The 21,890-nt window shown below is 38.1% G+C and overlaps 1 protein-coding gene across 2 annotated transcripts in view; it reads left to right on the top strand.

Annotated features, from left to right (window-relative positions):
- The window catches only part of LOC130096592 (cAMP-specific 3',5'-cyclic phosphodiesterase 4D-like), a 336,854-nt gene that overhangs the window by 23,077 nt on the left and 291,887 nt on the right, over positions 1-21,890 (top strand). For both annotated transcript variants that reach the window (XM_056263143.1, XM_056263145.1), the window contains exon 2: positions 14,491-14,577. In XM_056263143.1, the coding sequence (XP_056119118.1) occupies positions 14,536-14,577 (42 nt within the window). In that variant the 5' untranslated portion in view covers positions 14,491-14,535. The remainder of the gene's footprint in view (positions 1-14,490; positions 14,578-21,890) is intronic.

Below are 21,890 nucleotides of genomic sequence, written 5' to 3'. Positions count from 1 at the left end.
ATCCAAGTTTTATCCACTTGATGTCCATAATTTATACATTTTCCGTCATTTTTGCCGCTAGCTCGATGCTAGCTGCCATTTTGGATATCACGTGATGCTTTGCGTGAGGTTGTTGACCAATGACAGGCTGATCCGTCGTCCACGTTGGTGTGCGTCATTACGCATGAACCAAGGCTGCTATTGTGGGGAGAGAGAGAGATGCACGACACAGTGGTTTCGAGGAGAGAGAGAGAGAGAGAGAGAGACCACGCACAGAGAGACGCACAGAGAGACGCACAGAGAGACGCGAGTTTTGAATAATACACGGATAATAATAGATCATCAGAGAAACATGGATCTAAAACAAGCGCTGGCCTTTTTTGATGCCATGGACGATGATGAATTTTCTGGAGAAGAGAGCTTTGTGACTGATGAGGAACTGGATTACCAGGATGGTCTAGACCCTGTTGAAGAGTAAGTTCCATTTATTTATTTACTGTAAAAGTATTTTAAAAAAAAACTAATATGATAAAATATAAATTTTCTAAATATGTAAAAATAAGTTCTGTAAAAGTAGTATTTCGTTTTTCTATGTTTGTTACAGAGTAGTTAGAGTTGTGGATTACACTTTGTCTCTCAGCCATTGTTTGTCTGAGTTTACCTAGAGATACAAACAAAGGATGTTGTAGTGGGGGGTTGGTCACACCTTTTAGCTGTGGAGAGAATTTCTCAAGGATGTTGTAGTGGGGGGTTGGTCACACCTTTTGGCTGGGGAGAGAATGCTCATATTATAGCTGTTGGTTGTACAGTAGCAATCTCAGCCATTGTTATCTTATGTGAGAAATCAAATGTACAAAAACCACAAAAACATTAATTGATCTGATATGTATGATCTAATATTTTGCTTTATTTGTTTTATAGTCATGATAATGAAGAAGACACCAGCCCACCCACCCGAGCCAGACAGGAAAAGCTCCTATTGTTCCGCTGAGGAGGGCCCTTCCACTTCTGCTGCAGCATCCCAGCCTTCCACTTCTGCTGCAGAATCCCAGGATCTGCCAGGAATAGGTCATGGACGGCTGCAGTCACGGTTACGAGGGAGAGCGCGGTCAAGATCCAGATCCGGCAGCTTGAGGGGTCGACAGAGTCCTGAATCCACAAGGTCGAGATCTAGATCACCACAGCCAGCAGCCCCAACTCCATCATGGAACAGTGAGAGTCAGTCAGACATCCCTCCAGTGCCCAAAAGGTTCGTCCCAACAAGAAAGCCAGGACATCAGCTCAGCCCCACATCCATATACACACCATTGGACCTTTTCAAACTTTTTGTCTATGACAGTGCAGCAACCACTTTGTGTAATAACACAAACACAAACGCTGCAAAAAACATTGCAAATGGCAAAAAAATATTCCTGGAAAAACTTCACTGTTGAAGAATTTTTCAGATATTTAGGACTGACTTTCTTTTTTGCACTGGTGAGACTGACAAATATCCGGGACTACTGGAGGACAAACACCATTTTCAGCCAACAGTTTCCCCACTCAGTGATGGCACGTGACAGGTATCAGGTCATTTCCTGGAACATCCACTTGAGCGACCCTGATGAAGATGTCCACAACGACCGGAAGAGAGGGACACCAGCTTATGACCGGCTGTTTCATCTGAAGCCCCTTTTAGATGACATCAAACATGCATGCAGAGCATTTTATCACCCACGGCAGAACCTTTCAGTGGACGAGAGGATGGTGGCAACAAAGGCTCACACTGGCATGACCCAGTATATGAAGGCGAAGCCAACTAAGTGGGGCTTCAAACTTTTTGTGCTGGCAGACAGCAGCATTGGGTACACTTTAGACTTTGCTGTATACACGGGGAAGTCTGTGTTTGCTTCTGGTGTAGGACTCGGTTATGTCCCTCATGAACAAATCATCCCTAGGGAGTGGCTACAATGTGTATGTAGACAACTTCTACACAAGTCCAAAGCTATTCATGGATCTCTACAGCATGAACTTTGGAGCATGTGGCACCTTCAGGGACAACAGACGAGGATGCCCCCGCACAACCACAAATGCCATGAACAAAAAGGATCCTAGGGGCACCATCAGGTGGATCCGTGACGGCCCTCTGGTTTTTGTAAAGTGGATGGACACTCGGGAAGTCTCTGTCTGCTCCACAATTCACCCGGCCTTCTCAGGCAACACAGTTCAGAGAAGGGTAAGAACTCAGGATGGAGGCTGGAACACCAAATCCATTCCATGCCCAACCCCTGTCACTGAATACAACAAGAATATGGGAGGTGTTGATCTTTCTGATCAACTCATCCAATACTACTCAGTTCACCATAAAACTATGAAATGGTACAGGACACTGTTTTTCCATTTTTTGGACATTGCTGCGACCAACAGTTACTTACCTCACAAGGAAGTTTGTGCAGAGAAGCAGCAACAGCCCATGACCCACAGGGCTTTTCTGGAGGAGCTGACAGCCCAACTCTGTGGTGTTACAGTTGCTGTTTCCCCCACCCAGCAACAAAGTGACCATGTACCTGTGCCAACATCAGACCAAACTGAAGCAAGCAAGAAGGCCTCCTATGGTAGAAGGCAACGTGTGAACTGCAAGCAGACAAGGCAGGTCAAACAGGCCACCCCCTGGAAATGCAAAGCCTGTGATGTGGCCCTCTGTGTGATTCCTGATAGGAACTGTTTTGAGGCTTGGCATCAGTGAATTTCATGAGGCCCAAAACGCCTGGACTTCTTTTGAAAAAATGTAAATAGTTTTGGTTCTGTTCAATTTATAAAGTTTATTCCTGTGCTCCAGGACTCCAAAGACATGAACAAACTGTTTTCCAGAGGAAATTTGCTTAGCTTTTATTTATTTGTGTGTGATTTCAATAAATGTTTGAGTGATTCAATTTCCGTTTTATTTTTTCATTTGTCTTTGTGGTCCCATAACTTATTTTACATTCAGGTGACATCAATGCAACACAAATATGCTGAAAGTTCAATTTGTTCTGAAAAAAAAGAAGAGGTGTGTCAATTGTCTGTGCACAAAAGGGTTGATGTTTTACAAGCTTTTTTAGTAAATAACACCAGACGGAAAATTAATTTTAAATATACCCTTAGGTCTCCGGTTATCGGTAGCGGCCACAATTTTCACATCGGTGCATCACTAGTGTGAACCTACACTGGTCTCACGGTTCGGTTCGATTATCATGTCATCGATTCAGTTCAATTCGATATCACGATGCACTGCATCCTCAATTTTCAATTTGACTTTACATTTATACAATTTTGTCAATAAATACAAGCAGTCAGACTCTGCCAGGCGTTAACAGCTCGCGGTGAAAATGGCTGACGTGGTTTATCAAGTTAGTGGTATTACCCCCTGCATATTTTATTTGTGCGTGACATGAGCGCACACAGCGCGTCTTCTCCAGGTCGTGCTTACCAGGTTGTTCATAAAAGCCGAAATGTGCTCAGATGTAGGCTTTTAAAGTAGTTGGAGCATTTTTAATTACTCGCACTCGCGTCTCGCCTCCCTCTGCCGTTGTATGCTACCGCGACAAAGCACGTATGCAACAAATGACGTCAGAAAAGCGTCAGTACATTATAATCGGTTATGGTCTATTACTGAACCGATACCGAATCGTCCTCGTCTGTATCGCGATGCATCATAGAAACGATTAATTTCAACACCCCTAGTCCCCACATAGAAAACTCTGAAATCTGACTGTATTTTGAAGCATAATTCTTCAAGCACTGTCATTAGTGTAGATCTCGGACCTGGAGTAACTTTCACCTTTCCCAGCTTTTTGAGAAAACCCCCCATTATACTAACAGCGTCAAAGTGGGCTTGATTAGGGGTGATTTTACATGAAATGGCAGAGGCGGTTCGGCACATAGACACTGATTAAATGAATGATTTTGCATTTTTTGCAAACTTTTGAGGCTTATTTTGTTCTGAAGTTGCACCTTGCCGAGATAAACCACTGGATTTGAAACCCCGAGCAGACGCAGGAGTCTAAATGAGTGTCGAGGTGATGGACGTTATGTCACCTGAAGTGATGCATGTAGTGCCTTACAAAAGATTTTCATGTAGTTTAACAGTCTGAGTGAATAGGGAATGGAATGTGTCGTTATATAATAACTCCAGGCAAACAGGTTCAAAGTGAATTCAAGATGGTTCCTCATCTGATTAGTTGAGTGTTTGGAAAGTAAGCTACTGTCTGAGTTTTGCAGCTTCCCACAGGGAAGAAAAATATTTTTAATACCTCTGTTGTTTCTTCTACACAACAATGAGATTAAAGGGAGTCAATCGCCCAAGAAATGACAATTCTTTCATCATTTACTCACCCTCATGCTGTCCCCGTGTGACTTTTTCTTCTTCGGTGGAACACAAAAGTTTAGCAGAACGTCTGAGCTGTCAAACTCCAAAAAGTACAAAATGCGTCATAAATGTTTCAAAAGGCATGAGGGGTGAGTAAAATTATTGTAGATTTTTCCATTTTGATTTTTCTCAGATGTTTCCAAAGTTCCTTTTTTATGAAAAGTATGTTCACTCGGCGGCCATATCTGCAACGCCTCCATTGCGCTTGCAGTGATGCAATGACTTTACCAATTTTTTATTTAGGCCTACTCTCTTTTATTTAAAGGCAGGACAGGACTTATTCCGCCATTTTGCACATTAGAGTTGTCAAATTTTCTTTAAATTGTGACGCTTTGAACACCGTTGAGCTGAATCGTAAACACCTCTGATTGGCCATTGTGGATATGTCTGTGATTGGCTACAAGGATCAACGCACGGGAGCACACTGAAGTAGGCGTCTATTAGGGCTGTCACTTTACGTGCGAAAATCGATTGCACAATCGATCGGACCAACCAACACAAGTTTAGAAAACGAAAATAGGGAATCGATTTTAACGGCCTTTTTTTTTTAACCAAAAATGTGTTTTAGGTGGACAGATCAATACAGGACACAGAACATGTAGGATGTTGGAAAATAACAATGTCTTTTCTGTTAACCAAATTCTTTTTAATATTCGCTATTACTTCAATGCAAGTGAACAAGCGCGCCGTTATTTGTTGCGTAGTGACGTGTGTGTTCAAGTAAGCCAGAAATGAGCAGATTCTGTGTGATACGCTGTATTTAATATATCATGAGGATCACGAGTTGCGTATTTGCGCTAAATCCGCGCAGATTTGGCTTAAACAAACTTCCCCAGCAAAGTGAGTAAACATAGAAACGCGACAAACTGGCTCGTGATTTGACAGCGTTTCCCGACAAAGTTCATTTTTACCCGCATTTGGCGGTTTGGAGGGTGTTAATCTCAATCCCTGAATGTTGCGCTCCTGTTTGTCATTGTGCACGAAACTTCACGGCAATAAATCATCAGGAATATTGCTGACTTGTGCGTCTCAAGCGCCCTCTTTACGTTCGTCCTAATGCCTGTTAGTTGTTTGTGGATTTGCCTATATTTGGTGTTGAAAATGGAAACGTCTTTAGACATGGAAAATCGATTTTACAATCAATTCAATGAACACTTATGTCTCAAAAATCGAACAGGATTTTTTCACAAAAGTGACAGCCCTAGCGTCTATCAGCGGACCGGTCCTGCTTTCAAACACTCCCGTGTGTATCTGTGTAAGCGCTTGCCGCTCGGTGAAGAGTGTCATTGATGTATATTTACAACATGTTTTTGAAACTATTATTGTAGCCAATCATAGACATATCTGATGAGCTTGTGAACATAGTGGCCAATCAGAGGCGTTTACGATTCCACTCAACGGCGCTCAAAGAGTCACATTTTTTAAATTTCAGTACCGACTTGGTACCGAAGTCAGTACTTTTTGACAACTCTATTGCACATTACACTTTCTCCCATTCATAAGTAATATCAGTGCACCGTCTTTGTAAAGTCTTTGGGAAAAAACTAGAGTTTAGACATTTCTCAAACCTTGTTCAGATTTGCCAAGACACAGTCAGCAATCAGTCTCAGAGATCTCAGTATCAACTCAAAATTTCACCAAGAGCGAATGATCTGAGCCGATATCCTCTAAACAACTTTGGCCCATTTGCTTCAAACTTACTTTTTTTGTCCCCCAAGGACGAAACATTTTAGAAGATAAAGCTGATACTGAGCATAACTGAGTCTAACTCCATCAAATCTAATGAGCTACGAAAAAGAAATGTAATTTTCCTTTGGGTTATTTTAAATAACTAAAGTCTAGCTAAAACTGTCGCCTTGTTCCTCCGAGACTTTTCACTTTTGAGTGATTGACTGTGATGGGATCTCGACAGCTCTTGATTCGGTCGGATACTCAGCGCTGACAGACTGATGGTGATTTTGTATTGAGACGGCGTGTGCGACGAGCATCGTCTGTTTCAATCAGATCCCAGATCAGGCAGACACCAGCTATTGAGCGTGATTTCACGTGGCACACATTTTTCCATGAGTTCATTCTTTATATATCGGGATAAAACCGTTCTTGGTGGAGGCAGCTTGATGACATCATGATCCAATCCTACTCCTTATGAATCAATATCAATGATTCAAGTATTCCCATTGAGATGGAACTGATTTTGAGGGTTGAAGCCGCACATTCAAGAGCCATGGCTCCATCGAGTATTAAAATCCATCGATGGCATGATCAAAATGAGGATTTTCTTATTAGACGCAAGGATTTGGCAATAACCAAGCTCTCAGGGTGTTTATGATGTTCTTGATGCATGAAAGTCATTTTAATGTAGTTAATTATTACTCATAACAGAGGCTTAGCGCAGAGCTTTTGTATGCTTATTTTCTGAGGATGCTGGAAACTGGTTACAAATGATTATGATGATTTGCCCAAGCCATCATTTATTGTTTTTAATCTTGCTTCGACTATTTATTTCATCATTACGCATTGTTGAATTGGCCTCTTTCCTGTCATAAATCTGTAATGGCGCTGAAATATGACTCACTATGGCTAATTAACTAGTAGAGGCCGGGGAAAATCAGCTGGAGATCTCTAGTAGCTCAGCAGCGCCTCCTATTGGAGTTCACTGACCATGACATGAGCATGATGCAATGCAAGTAAAATTATTCATACTGTTTGCAAAGTATTGAACCAAAAACAGACCTGAATATGAGTATGGAAAAATGTTCCCTCATTTATTTGTACTTATAGCTAAATGTTTTTGTGAATCAGAAAATGTAACCAATCAGAGCAGCTCTTTGCCTGTCAATCAATTTGAGCGTTTGAAATTGCTGATGTTGGATTGGCTGACATGTCTTTGAAGGACAGGGATTTTCATCTAGTTTACCAGACGTTTTAGCTTCAAGTATTTCAAAGTAAAGTAGAAGAATTCAGTGTTTAAATGCAATCACAACAAGGTCTAAACTGTGTAGGGCTCACCAGATGTTAAGCTGAATCCTTAAAAAAATCGAATGTTTAGCATCTAAGTACAATTGTTTATAGACTGATTCACATTTAAGTCAAGTTCATCCATCTTTCATAATAAAATAACATTGCTCTACCGATGAAATGACACTTCACAAAGATAAATTACCTCAGTTGTGGCCAATTGCATTTTACTTTGAAATGGATATGACTTTTTTTATTTGTATGTATGTGAGTGTGATGTTATTGGCTTGTTGGCTCAGTGAGATGAACAAAAATGTTGTTTTTCCTAAGATCTAAGTTGGATGAATGAAAAACCAAATGGTAAGAAGAAGTACATTTTTTATTTTTTTATAAATGTGTAGAGAGTGCAAATTCAGTTTCACCAAATAATTAATTTTCTCAAAACAATATCTTAGCAATAAAGCACTCGTCATGGATTGAAGCCATTGAAATTAGTATTCTACATTACATAACATAATATCAAATAAAATAGATTTTATGTTCGTAATCCAAACTAGATTTGTTCCCAGATGTACATAACAATGAAACGGTGTTCTCTAAAGCCTTCTCTGTTGCTTTATATAAAGAGTTTATTCCCTCAACAGCACGGGTCATTTTAGTTATTGATTTGACCAGGTTGTATTTGAAACACCAACTTAGTCTGGATTTCAGTTCGAATTTAATATTATAGAGATTGTGCATCATAATAACAAACCTGAAATGATTTATATTGTATGTATGTTCAGTTTTGTTATCCATCACATGGACAGTATAATGTTCATTATAGCGTCCGACTGCTCACACACTCCGTTCACTGACCGAAAGCACTTACAAACATGCCAATTTCCAATCAGATTGCATTAATTATTATGCAACTCCCTGCAGTCTGAGTGCACAGGTCTTTATCAGTCATGGGCAACAAAGTTGTGTGTAAAAGGTACCGGACTCACAGAAAAACAAAGAACTAATCAATGGACTTGCCAAAGTTTGCCAGGTTAGTTGCATTAAATCTTTGGTTTATATTCGGGGTTTTAAGCATTTATGAGCAAGTAAACTAGATATTCACAAGCCAATTTTGTCAACATCAGGATTTTAGGTTAAAAGGGACAGTGCATGTTTTAAGTGCTGCGACTGGTCACTGTTTTTCTTTAACATTTTTAGTAACTTACTTGGTAATTTGAAATGGTCGTGTGAAGTGAGAAATGCTTTTTTAGAAGTACAAATATTCCATGTCATCTCTCAATAATACTAATTTATTATATATGCAATTATGCATGGACAGAAATTCTGATCTACAAAAAATTTCGTCAGAATTTTCTGTGCCGTCAATTGCAGTGTGACTTTTTTCTATGCTTTTTGATTTGGATGGTAACAACTTATATTTTTTTTTTGTCAAAATAAGATGCACTGACTAAGCTGTAATGCCAAAGACAGCTGACAGGAAAATATACCCCTTTCCCCCACTTTTAACTCTCAAAATCAGGCACTGATAAATCTACTACAATGTAATAGAAAATATATTTTATAAATCATTCTAATATGAGGATTTGCTGCTCAAGAAACCATGATACTTTATTATTTTCAGGATTCTTTGATGAATGGCGGGTTGAAATAAAAAGAAAATTTTTGACATTTGTAAATGTCACTTTTGATCAATTGAATGCATCCTTGCGGAATAAAAGTTTTATACCCTAAACTTTTGAATGGTACACATACATAGTTTCATCATCAGAAGGAGCCACTGAGGCCATTTCTTAAACTCATATGCATCAATGCTCAATTTCTAAACAGGAAAGATCATTTTTAGGTGATTTTGAACCGGGTAGTTCTAGGAACTAGCCACCAGAGTGGTTCCCTGAGAACTAAAATCGTTCCTAGTTCCTGCGGTGCGAACACGCCTACAGACGGGTACTTCCGCCAATAGTTCTAGGAACTATGAAAAGGTTCCTCTGGTACAAAAGCCCCTTATGTCTCACAAAAAAGAATCGGCTTTGACGTGTCTGTCTGCGCCAGCAGTGAGACGGTTATAGGGCCTCACAAGGACACGCGTTCATGTCTCACTGGCTACGTTTACATAGCCTGGACGCCAGCCGAACTTAGCCCCGCCCACAACATTTGAGGATGGGACGTTCGGTCTGGACTTGATCCGTTGTGAAGCAAGTATGCCCGAACCAAAGCTGTTCAGACCAATCAAATCATCAGGGCGGGCTTTATACGATGATGGACAGATGATCAACCGTAACGTAATCATCACGTCACCAAAGAGCGCTTGTGTTGAGTTCGTTTACAATAAAGAATGGCCGCCGCTGGAGAACTGAGATGTGTAGATTTAGCCATTGCGTCTGTTATAGAAGATCTAGACAGCGCCTTCATTTTAAAAAAGAGATCAATTCATTTGTTGATCCAATTGAGAGGCATTTTCTTTCCTGGTTGGGTTGAAACGCCCCATAATCACAGCCAATGGAGCAGCATCAGACTCACATGCTGACTAACATCTGAGTATGACGACGTCAGGCTAGTGTTTACATGCAACCAAATAATCTGTTAGTATTCGGATTGACGGCTCAATCGCACTGAAAAGCCTTCATGTAAACACCTTAATCGATCCGATTGAGCTCGATCCGAATTAAATTTCGATCCGATTGAAAGTGCTGGTTTATTCCTTTTCTAATCCGATCCAGACAACATGTAAACACTTGATCGGATTGAAAACCGAAACTGAAAGGACTGCGCATGTGCACTGACGTGGAAATAGCGTATGACGCGCGGAACGAGCTGTTCTTCCTGTTGAATAAAGTATCGTATAAATGAGTGTCCCGTCTTTCTATAATTCTCCTTTCACTGCGTCTGTGAAGTGGAGCAGGACAACGGCCCACCAGTCCTGATTTCAGACTCTCATCCACACACGCCTGGTTTTGGGCGTTTTTACTGGGTGATAAATATAAGCAGCTCGTCACAGCGGTTCATACGCTCATTGTCTCCAAATTATGATCAGAAATGCAAGTCTGCTGTTTAAAACAAATAAAGAACCAATGTAGGAGAATGGTTTATTATTATGCGCAAACACCGCGAAACTCTGTATATTCATGGAGTGTGCGCATGTCAAAAATATATATTGTGATTTTAATCTTGTGACGTATAAACACACACATCGACCCGATCACATGTTTAGCGTTACACTACATTTAGATTCATCAATCGCAACGAATTCAGTCCGATTGAAGCACAAGTTGTGTATGTAAACGTAGCCAGTGATGTCAGGAAGGGCCTCCAAGTGTAATCTTTCTCTCTAAAACGTGTTCTGGTCTCGCCTCGCCGGTGTGCCCTAAAATCACATTCAGACGCCTTAATATCCTTCATTATCATTTCTGTCCCCTGGTTCATTTTCCATTTAATATCAGCGCCGGCAGTGAAACTGAATTAGTGCACTCTAATGCTATAAAATCCCACAATCATCCGAGGACTTCTTGAAGTGATTTAGAGAGTCTTCAGGAGCGCAGGGTTGGTTTAAAGAGCGGTAGGGGATCGTAACCATTTTAGAAATAACCCACGGTGACTCAAATCTGCAGTGCTGAACCATCAATCTTATCCGTATGTGTCGGTGGAAGAACTTCTCCTTATTGGAAAGAATTGACCTCTTATTGTTAGTGCAACACTTTCCATCCCACCCTCACGATTTTTGGATTACATCACAGGCCTCATTGTGACTTAAATGACATGTCATGACAGTCGGCAAGAACTCCTCATGTTTTGATTTCTTTCACCGCATCTGTTGTGTGACTGACAGGAAAGCAAAGCGATTCATTTCCCCTTTGTAGACCGCGTTCGTCACCAGACTTCTCATTTTGATCTTGAGTCGTTAGACTATAATTTGACTATCGTTTTTAATAACAGCCTGCCTGTTTACTGAAATGAACAAAAAATAGCAAAATGTCATAAGATCCCTGGGAATTTGCCGTTTCATTGTTCTCTGTTGTTGCTCAATTATCACCTTTGTCTCAGATGTCTCATCTAAAATTCATCAGGGGAAATAAACAGACAAGAAGAGTTCAATAGTTCACACATAAAGCACGATCATTTGAGAAATGTTTGAATGCATATATTGAGATATTATCTGAGACTTCAGTGTTTTCTGAGCACACACACTGATATCTCTTCTTAACCCTAGAGGAGATGCATGTAAGATTACTGTTTATTTTTCTCTTTAAGAGAAACATTTGAGAAGCAGGAGACTTGAGGTCAACATGAAATGGAACCGATTTAATTTAACATAAAAAAATAAATAAATTTAAATCTGTCTTAATATTTTTTTCTTAATAATTTACGTTTTCTTTCGACTGAATTCAATCACAGAGACACATTCCACCATTCAATCAATTGTCAATCGATGTAATTTTAATATTTTAAATGAACTTTTTTATATTTTTAGTTTTCAGTTTGATTTTATTTTCAGTTTTATTAATTTTAATTTAATTAATTTGTGATTAATTTTAATTAATTTTATTTCATTGTAATTTAATTCATTTGTGATTTTTGTATATTTTTATTAGTTTTTTAACATTCCTATTTATCTTTAATTTAGTTTTATTTCAGTTTTAATGTTATTCGTTTTAGTACTTCCACTTTAACTTAAAGGTTTTAATTTAATTTTTTAATCTTTTATATATATATATATATATATATATATATATATATATATATATATATATGTTTATGGTTAGGTTAGGTTAGGATTTTAAAGCTTTTCTCAATGGAATGGATGAAATCAGTTGTTTTAAACAATAAATATCCTATTTAACTCCATAAAATATCCTATTTAACTCCTGAACATTGAATTTTTTATTTATTTATTTATTTTTATACCCAATCTAATCTGCTAAATCTTCTAAATCTGATAGACTGATTCTTACGGGCCGATTTGTCAGTGTCACTCAAGCAGCATCAAGCTTTCCACTGTCACATCACTTCATTTCTCTTCAGTCTTTCATTTCCTCCAGGTAAATAAGGAAAGCAGCTTCAGGAAATCTCGGCTCGTTTGGGAGAGTAATTGTTCTGTGCTGCGCTTCCGTCAGGTGTTGAGAACGCCGGCTCTGAAACCTCCACTAGCTGATGATGAGGAGACGGATGAAGAGGTCGGCTGTCATTTCTTCGCACTGTTTTTGGCTCTGTGTTTTCTCAGGCTCAAACCGGCAAACATCCATAACACTTCACAACACATCGGAAAAACACGCCTCTTCCTAGATTAATGCAAAACTCAAAACACGTACAGTACCATTACCATTGCAATTTCTGACTGAAATGAACACTAGAGGCAGTAAATCACATTCCTTTTTTACGGAAAATTATGATTATACAGGGGCAGATTATCGATTAATAGACTTAATTTGTGCTGTTCATTTCACTTGGGCTGATTCGATATGTAAGCTTGCAATTCGATTCCGATCTTGATTCAGGATCCATTAATTTGGCTAAATATCAGGTACAGTTATGTTAATTTTTCCAAAAGAAACAAAATCTCTCTCAACTAATGCTGAAAACATACGGAAAAACCTGTTATTATTACAGGTTAAAATTCACAACTTTAATAAAATGCGTTTTTTTATAATAATGTTATATTTTTTGATGATATAAGAGTAAAAATATAATAATATAGTGCATATATTTAGCAAAATGCTCCTCTCTAGAGTTCATTTTTCTAGTATCTTACGTGACATATTGTTCACAAGCGATTTTATTCATGTCTTTCTGCAGATGAAACACTCATTGAAGGATTACATGAGACATGATTTATATCAGTAGCTGTACTGTATCTTTCACCATTCCTGGTGTTCTTTCATGTGTATTTGGTGCTATAACTAGTCATAGAGGAACACCGATCGGTTCACATGCGCTTGAATTGAGGCGTGTTCACATCACCAAAATGATTATTTGACTGTTGTAATTCTTGTTTGTTGACGCATTGTCAATGTCCTCTTTCCATTTGCTGGAAGTTTCTTGGGCTGTTTTGGACACATCATGTGTCTTTCTTCTCTTCTTTGTTCAATCTGTTGCTGATTTGCATGATTTGCTGGCTCAGGTTTGTTGTTGTGAGCAGTTGCAGTTCTCTATAAAGCTAGATTCATCTCAACTGCAGTCTTCGAGTGGGTGTTCGGCTCGTCTGTCCTCATTTTAATATTAACACAGGACCTCCTGTGACCCCATCGTTTTGCTTTAAACCCTATTAGAGAGCTTTCTCGCCGACTAGTCCTTACAGAGACCTGAACCTAATAAGTGTCTGATTTGAAACACATCATTAACGATCTCTCAAAGCCATAAGAGACTCGACTAACTCTCTGAGTTGATGCTAACAACTTGATGCTATGTGTAAAAAAATAGGAAGCACCAACAAATATTGGGTTGATATTCAAATAATGAATGTTACAACTAAATCATGTTCATAACTAACATTTCTATTGACTGGGTAAAATTTTTAATTGAACTCATCGCATTGCATTTTAGGGTTGTCTTCTGTACTGTGTGTGTGTGGTGTGTGTGTGTATACTGTTTAAAAGTTTGGGGTCTGTAATCTGTTTTATGTTTTTTGAAAGAGGTCTCTTCTCAAGGCTGCATTTATTGCATAAATGATACTAAAATTAATAGAAAGTAAAAATAGTGAAATGTGTTGTTTTCTACGTGAATATCTAGTAAAGTGTAATTTATTCCTGTGATCAAAGCTGAATTTTCAGCATCATTACTCCAGTCTTCAGCGTCACATGATCCTTCAGAAATCACTCTAATATTATGATTTGCTGTTCGAGAAACATTTATGATTATTTTCAATGTTGGAAAAACAGCAGTGCTGCTTAATTACACCTTTAATTTGGGCCAAAATGTGATTGGCTACCGTTTAAGACATTAATTGTTATGCTTTCTGTTCACAGGTTTCACAATGGGTTATTTTTTAATGCATTTATTTATTTATTTTATGCATTTTCTCATTGCAATTATTTTGTAAGGGTGCCTTTGATGCCTAAAAGTGTTGCCTATCTATAGATGGACATCTTTCTACAGTTGGTCTCCATATGTCTAATGGGGTTTATTGCTATTTTGACACTTTGACCAGCTTTATTTTTGTTTTTCTCTTTTAGCTCTTTGACTGTGTTGAGGAATTGCGTGCTGTAGCGTCTGGCAGGATGAAAAAGATCGATTGCATGGCGACAGACTCCCTGGGGACTGTGAGTGCATTTCAGTACTCCTACTTTCACTGTACAAAGTGTAAAATGAGGAATAAATTCCCATAATGGGAATCTTGGGAATGAGGTGAAGCAATTGTATGTTTCTCTAATTTGGAGAAAGTCTGTAGTGGTAGAACAGTCGTCGCAGCCTGCGTTCTTGAAGTATGTTCACTACTCGTGTTTTTTTTAATTTAAATTGCAATCATTCTTTGCCTCTGAAGTTTGATGACTCATTCTGGGAGCTGAGACATGTAATATTCAAGACTTTGAGAGGAAAACGGTTTGGAGTGAAGTTTGCAGAATAAATGCTGATGAAATGCACCTCTGATTTGACTCATTACAGCACCAGAGGCAATTATACTACCTTATTTAAAGTCGAAGTGAAACCTATTTACTTTCTTAATGCACGTTTCTTGTATTATTGTGAATAATTCATCAGTGCACGACTGCATGTTATTCCCTAAAAAAGGTTTGTCTCTATAATCTTTCTGTAAAATGATTTACAATAAATTTTCGATGGATAAAATCAAAATCAAATGCCGTCCTATAATCAGAAATACGTTCACTGCAAAATAACTATTTTTTAACTCTGTATTTTTGTCCTGTTTTCCAATACAAATATCTAAACATTCTTAAATGAAGATGCATTTATAGAAGCAAAATTAAGATATTAAGTCTTGCTTTGTGAAAAATGTATCATAATTGAGTGAGTTTATGCTTAAAGTCCCCCTGTGGTGGAAATCAAGTTTTTAATGTTGTTTATGTGTCTATGAGGTGTTTTTAATATGCTTTAAGACAAACCATGTGTAAGTTCATAAGTCGACAGCATTGCTGAGTATTTTCTGCTTAAAACTGCAGTGAACCAAAGACAGTCTCAAAAACACGGTTTGAAATCGCTGGTGTTTCTGACGTCACAAACGACCTTGTAACCAATCAGATCAACGTGTGATCGTCAACCAGTGGATCTCTGAGCTGAGGGAGTGAGTGGAGGCGGGGCTCATTCACATATTCATAGATCCGTGTAAACTAAATGAGGCAAGGGTGTCGAGTTACATTCAAGCTGTTTTAAGGCATGCAGAATTTTTTAAATATGTGATTTTGCTGATCAAAGTTGAGTTTTAAGGAATAAAATGATTGACTACATGGAGATTTTAAAACAAAGAAATAAATCTGCCAATGGGGTCAGAAAAATAAACTTAATTCAAAAGGAAAGCAAGTTTATTTATCTGACCACATTGGCAGATATACTTTATTGTTTTCAGCAAAAACCCACTTAATTTTGATACTGTATTCTTTAAGGGGTCATATAATGCCATTTTTGTACAAACTAGTATGATTCTTTAGGGTCTAAATTAAAAGTTTGTAATATACTTTAACTAAAAATTCTCATTAGTATTGTAAGAAAACACTTATTTTACCTGGTCAAAAACAGCTCTGTTTTCAGCCGCCGTTTCAGTGCATATGCCTTTAAATGATAATGAGCTTTGCTCACTCCGCCTCTCTGTTCTGTGCGTACACCGTTTGTAACACAATAACCATAACGCGTTGTTCAGTATAAACGTGGGATTATGAATTATATTGAGAACATCATACATAGAAAACATGCCGTAATGTACCCTGAGTGTAAACCTTAGACGCATTCATTGTGAAGCGTGCAGCTAGCGATTTGCAAAGATTAATATAAATATTAATATAAAGTTTAATAAAACGTTACACTCACTTCAGTTGTTCTAGAGGTTCAGCAGAAACACGAATAGCTGGTACCGATCCTTTTTTCATGAGCAGCTTCTTAGCAAATCCAGCTTTATACTGACCCTCGTTTATAAAGCAGTCTGCTGAGAAATGATTCGCGCAAACATGAGAGCATTGACGTTGCTCGTGGGGAATATTCCCTTCGAAAACAAACTCAGCCACTGCGTCTTCAGCGGTTCGGATTTAGGAACATTAAAATGACTGTGTTCGTTATTACACCCGAGAACAGAACACCACAATCGCTTAGACGCCATTCTGCTCATAGACAGTGCTCCAGCAATCAACAATGACCGCGCCGGTCCGCGCAGACTATGATTGACAGCTCGCTCACGAGCGAGGGCGGGTCTGTGTTGAAACGCTGCTGTCAATCAACAATCGTGGGAGGGGCTTCCGAGCGTGTGACGTCACAAAACCGAACGGCTCAATTTGAGGCAGGGGAAAACATATCAGGAGATTAAAACAAAAACACTGGATGGATTTTTATCATTTTATGATGTTTGTGTACAGACACTGCCAACACACATTTCAGTACAATCAACTTGTAAAAGTGCATGTACCATTATATGACCCCTTTAACATCTTAGGGCATTTGCATTTGCTTCTCAAGTAAATGTATCTTGATTTAAGAACGTACTGGAAAACAAGACAAAAATACTGAGTTAGGATATTCAAACATTGCAGTGTTGTGTTAACAAATTAAATGGGTTGCTCTTGCGAATCCCATTTCAATATGACTTTATTCACCAATGCTTTAAATACAGTTGTCAGCTCAAATGGTCCTTGCGCGCCCTTTGCTAAACGAGTGTTCTGGTCAGCCATGTGATTTGTGACGGAAGTGTGTGTCACCATCAGACAGCTTTAATGTGACAGAGAGGTGCAAGATCAACAGAACCGCCACTTTCTCACTCCACACGTCACTTTCCGCATCGCCGGCCAGCATCAACGTCAAGCGTGAGCAGCAGTGCAGCTGCAAATCGTTTCTAATGCCTTTAAAAGAGGACACACAGCACCACGAGGAAAGACGAGTGTGTTTACGCCGACCGCCTTTAAGTGCTTTTATAATTACGTGTCCAAATGTCATCTCAGAGCGATGGTGCATGGAGTCGAGGTGGAGGGTGACTTCCGGGACAAATGAAAAATCATTTGTCTCAGTTAGACGGCAATAAGAGAAGCGTTGCAAGTCTCTTGCTTTTCAGATTTTTTGAGAAGTCCTCCAGTAATAATCTCACATGTGAATTTCAGAAGTCGATCTCAACCTTATTTTAATTTGAGATCTCAAATATGAACATTTTTAATCAAATTATTCCAAGACCAAATGATCTGATTATTTTTATAGCTCTGTACTCTTACTGTACATCAATCACAGCCTCATTTGTGTGTATCAGGGTTGTTATCGTTAACTAAAACTAAAATTAAAACCATTAAAAAAATGCATTAATTGAAATAAAATAAACAATAAATGAAATAAAATAAATTTTAAAAATGTATTTTATTTCAGTTGTTTTTCCAAGGCAACATTTCTCATTCAAGTAAAGAAATAACTAAAATTAAATAAACAAAAACTTAATAAAAACTTTCATTTGTTAACATGAACTAAGAATGAACAATTAATCTTAGTTAATGTTAGTTTCAACATTTACTAATACTTTTTAAAAATGTAAATGGTATTTGTTAACGTTAGTTAATGGACTGTGAACTAACACAAACATTTAACTAACATTAAAAAAGATTAATACATGTTTTACAAATATATTGCTCATAGTTAATTAATATATTAACTAATATCAACAAATGTGACCTTATAGTAAAGTATTACCATAATAACTATGTAGACATTTAAAAAAATTACTTAAAGGTGCAGTGTGTAATATTTAGGAGGATCTGTTGACAGAAATGCCATAACTATGTTTTCAGTGGTGTATAAAGACCTTACTTAATGAACCGTTGTGTGTTTATTAGCTTAGAATGAGCATTTCTCTCTACACACACCGCGGGTCGCCTTACATCGACATGTTTCTACGGTGGCCCTGAACGGACAAACGCGTTTCGTCACTATGTTGTTCTTCGTGTAAAGAAGCTGCTAAAGTCAGCGAATAAAACACTGACACAATGATGAACAAGTAACAACAATATTCGCAATAACATATCGTTTTACTGAATAATTAAGTAATCTTTGTTAAGAAACCTGGCTACTCTCTGCTGTCTCGGACGACGACATCACTTCCTGTCGACCACCATAACTTCTGTTGGTTGTATTTCGCAACCTCACCACTAGATGTCGTTAAAAAATCACACACTGTACCTTTAAAATAAAATGAAAACAGAATAACAAAATAGCAATAGTATAGCAGATGCTAAAATAAGACTGGTGTGTATTTCTATTCCTTAAAAGGGATTTTAGGAGCTAAAGTTGATATTTAAATAATTGGAGAACTCCATTAAGACTCCTGAGCTTTGAAAAAGCAACCTCTGACTGAGCAATAAAAGCCTTAATGGCTTTCCGTCTGTTTTTTATTGTTCATTCTGTATCTTTTAATGTCTGGTACATTGAAACACCTAGAGCGCATCAGCAATGAATTTAGCATTATAACCACTGTTCCTTAATCAGCTCTCTGGCAGCGCTGTAATCGGCGCGCTGTGATTGGCTGATTCTTGTAAAGGGCACAACCAGGCAGTGGTTGACAACATGCCCTTTTGACGAAAGCTGGGTTATTCAGAGGTTTGCGTTCATCCGTACATAGGCATGTCATGTAGCATCTGTCTGTCAGATAGACGTCAGCGCCCTTTTATCCACACGCACACACTTCTGCTGACCTCAGAGCAGTACATTAGCCGTGGTGAGGAGTCCCACATGTTTGATCGCATCCTGATAGCTCCTGATTCAATCAATCTGATCTTATTAACAGTAATAGAAGAAGATCTTACCAGTAGTGGTTTGAAATGTTCAGAGATCAAAAGAAGGAAACACAGCATCTGCTTTTCAAACGCACTTATCAAACTAACGCTCTTCCTGTATCTTTTTAATAGGAAATGATTATGGTGTTTTTTCGCAAAAACGTACGCAAAATGACACTTGCCATGATCATCTTAGTCGGGTAAATCTCACTGAAACATGTCCAGGTTCACATTTTACCTCAAAGCAAAAATGGAAAATAATGTGTGTGTGATTTTATATATATACACACACATTGTTTTCCATTTTTGCTTTGAGGTAAAATGTGACCTGGACATCAGCACTTATATATTTATTATATTATGTAATGACTTTCACTGCCTCAATTTACTATAATAATGATAATTAAGTTAAAGCAGTAAAATCTATGCTATATAAATATATGCTTAAAAAATTAGGCAGCATCAAAATATATATATATTTTTAAAGAAATTATGCTGTTCTTTTGCATAAACGAATGCAAAATGACACTTGTGATCATTTTAGTCAGTAAATCTCATGTCACATTTGACCTCGCAATTAAAAAAAGTATTTTTATTTTATTTTTTACATAAAGAAAATTAAACCTACTGTATGTTTAGGATCATGTAGTTTTTTTTAAATGTAGATTTCTTTCTTTCTTTCGACTATTTCTTTCTTTAAGCTTATTTAATATTATTTCACATACCCCTGCATTACATTACTGTAATGTGCATGTCTGGATGAATTTCTTTGGATATTTTTTTATAGTGAGTCTCATTACAGCGAAATTGACTATAATATAGCCTAATTTTTATTTAAAAATAAAATAAATTAAAGCAGAATAAATTAAAATAAATATATATTAAAATAATTAAAATAATATAAATTAAAATAAATTAATACAACCTATTGTGTATAAATAATGCTCTTATAAATAGGCAGCAGAGATAATTTTTTATATTCATATAGTTTGATTTTTGGTGGAGTATAGTTTTTGACAGGTTTCGTGAGATTCACCCGGTCACATGACCTCATTTGTCGACCCGTTGTGGTTGAAACTTCGCCAGCTCCTGAGGGCAGCATGGAATAACAATGCCAATACTTTCACAGAGTGCTTCTGTGAGATATTGAGAGATATGTTTGCATGCCAGGCTGTGTCATTCTTTCTCTGCTGTAGTGTAATGGTGGCAGTGTGGACATGTGTGTGCATCGCCTCTGGTGGTGGCAGAGATTGTTTCGCCTCTGTTGCAGTGCATTAGACTCAGACGCTGACGGGTTTCTGGTTGACACACTTGGAAAGGCTTCTTGTGTACGAGCTGCAGTAATGGGGATGCTGAAGCCACAGAGTCGAATGGCCTGTCAAAGACAACCCGGCTAGATCTGACTGTGTACCCTTCACCCATCCCTGCCACTTACAATATCAGTGAGACTCTCCTACCGCCGACCCATTTTAACAACCTCCAGCACTGTTTTCTTACACTCAGTGCTGTCCTGTTATGCCTGAAAAAACTATATTCTCATTTTAGAGGACACCTAGACTTCTGATTTCTGAAGACAATCTGAGAGATGCTTTTTCCACTGCAAAACTGTTTGCTATGTCATCCTGGGTGGTTTCTAGGGTGTTCTGAGTAATTGCTAAGCTGTTGCTAGGGTGACTTAAGTGGTTGCTAGGTGGTTAATATAGGGTTAAGTGGTTGCCCCTCCAAAATTTTGCAACCAGTTGTAGTTTTGCAGTTGCAAGGATATTCTGTTGGTAGGGCTGGGCGATAAATCGATTTTATCGATTAACTCGAATGTGTAGTTTACGCGAGTTTACGCCGATTTTTTTGAATGAAAATTGGTTTTCTCTTTAACAACCGCCGACGCGCCAATCTGGGCTCCCGTAGTTCCGATCGGGCTCAGCGCTTGCCATGATAGAGATACACAAACAACATGGCAAATGAACAAGACCGCGGCAGCAGAAGCACACCCGCCGAAAACATTTACAAACTGAATCTGCAGGGCCGCCAACTCTCACGAGTTCACTGTGAGAGACGCAATTGTCACTTTTTACACGCTCTCACGCACACATCCATTTTCTAACGCAGAGAAACATCGCGCAGAAAAGATCAAGAGGACACTGACACCGACAGACTAGACAGAGCAGGTTACTATTGATATGAAACAGATTCTCAGCTCTCAGATTCGGTCAATTTTAATACGAAATTCAAACAATAAACACAGACAGTTTTGGCGCTTGTCAATGTGACGTGAAAGATCGCTGACAGATCTCAGTTCAAGCGGCACATGAACCGATCATCTGTTACTCTTTACTAAGTACTAATTTACCCAAATGTAGCTAATAAAATCGATCAATCAGTGTTTTTCAACCGCGGAAAGATGTCCATAAAACAGCTGGAGAACAACATATGTCACGTAACGTTACATTTACCTCAGGATGCCTTTTAATGACCCATAGCACACATGTTAGTTGGACTTAAAATAATTGCTATAGAGAGGAGTATTTAGCTAAATATGATAACTATATTACACATTTATTATATTTTACCTTTATCATTAAAATATTATAACGTTGTTTGTTATTATAAAAAACGCATTGTTTAATTTGAGTTAGTTTTAACCTTTAATAATAATAGCTGACAGGGCT

The sequence above is a fragment of the Rhinichthys klamathensis genome, unplaced genomic scaffold (assembly GCF_029890125.1).
Source record: "Rhinichthys klamathensis goyatoka isolate OS25496 unplaced genomic scaffold, OSU_Roscu_1.1 h1tg000200l_1, whole genome shotgun sequence".
Classification (NCBI taxonomy): Eukaryota; Metazoa; Chordata; class Actinopteri; order Cypriniformes; family Leuciscidae; genus Rhinichthys; species Rhinichthys klamathensis.
Note: the sequence above shows the minus strand (reverse complement) of the source record. Positions and strands in the feature narration are given on the sequence as shown.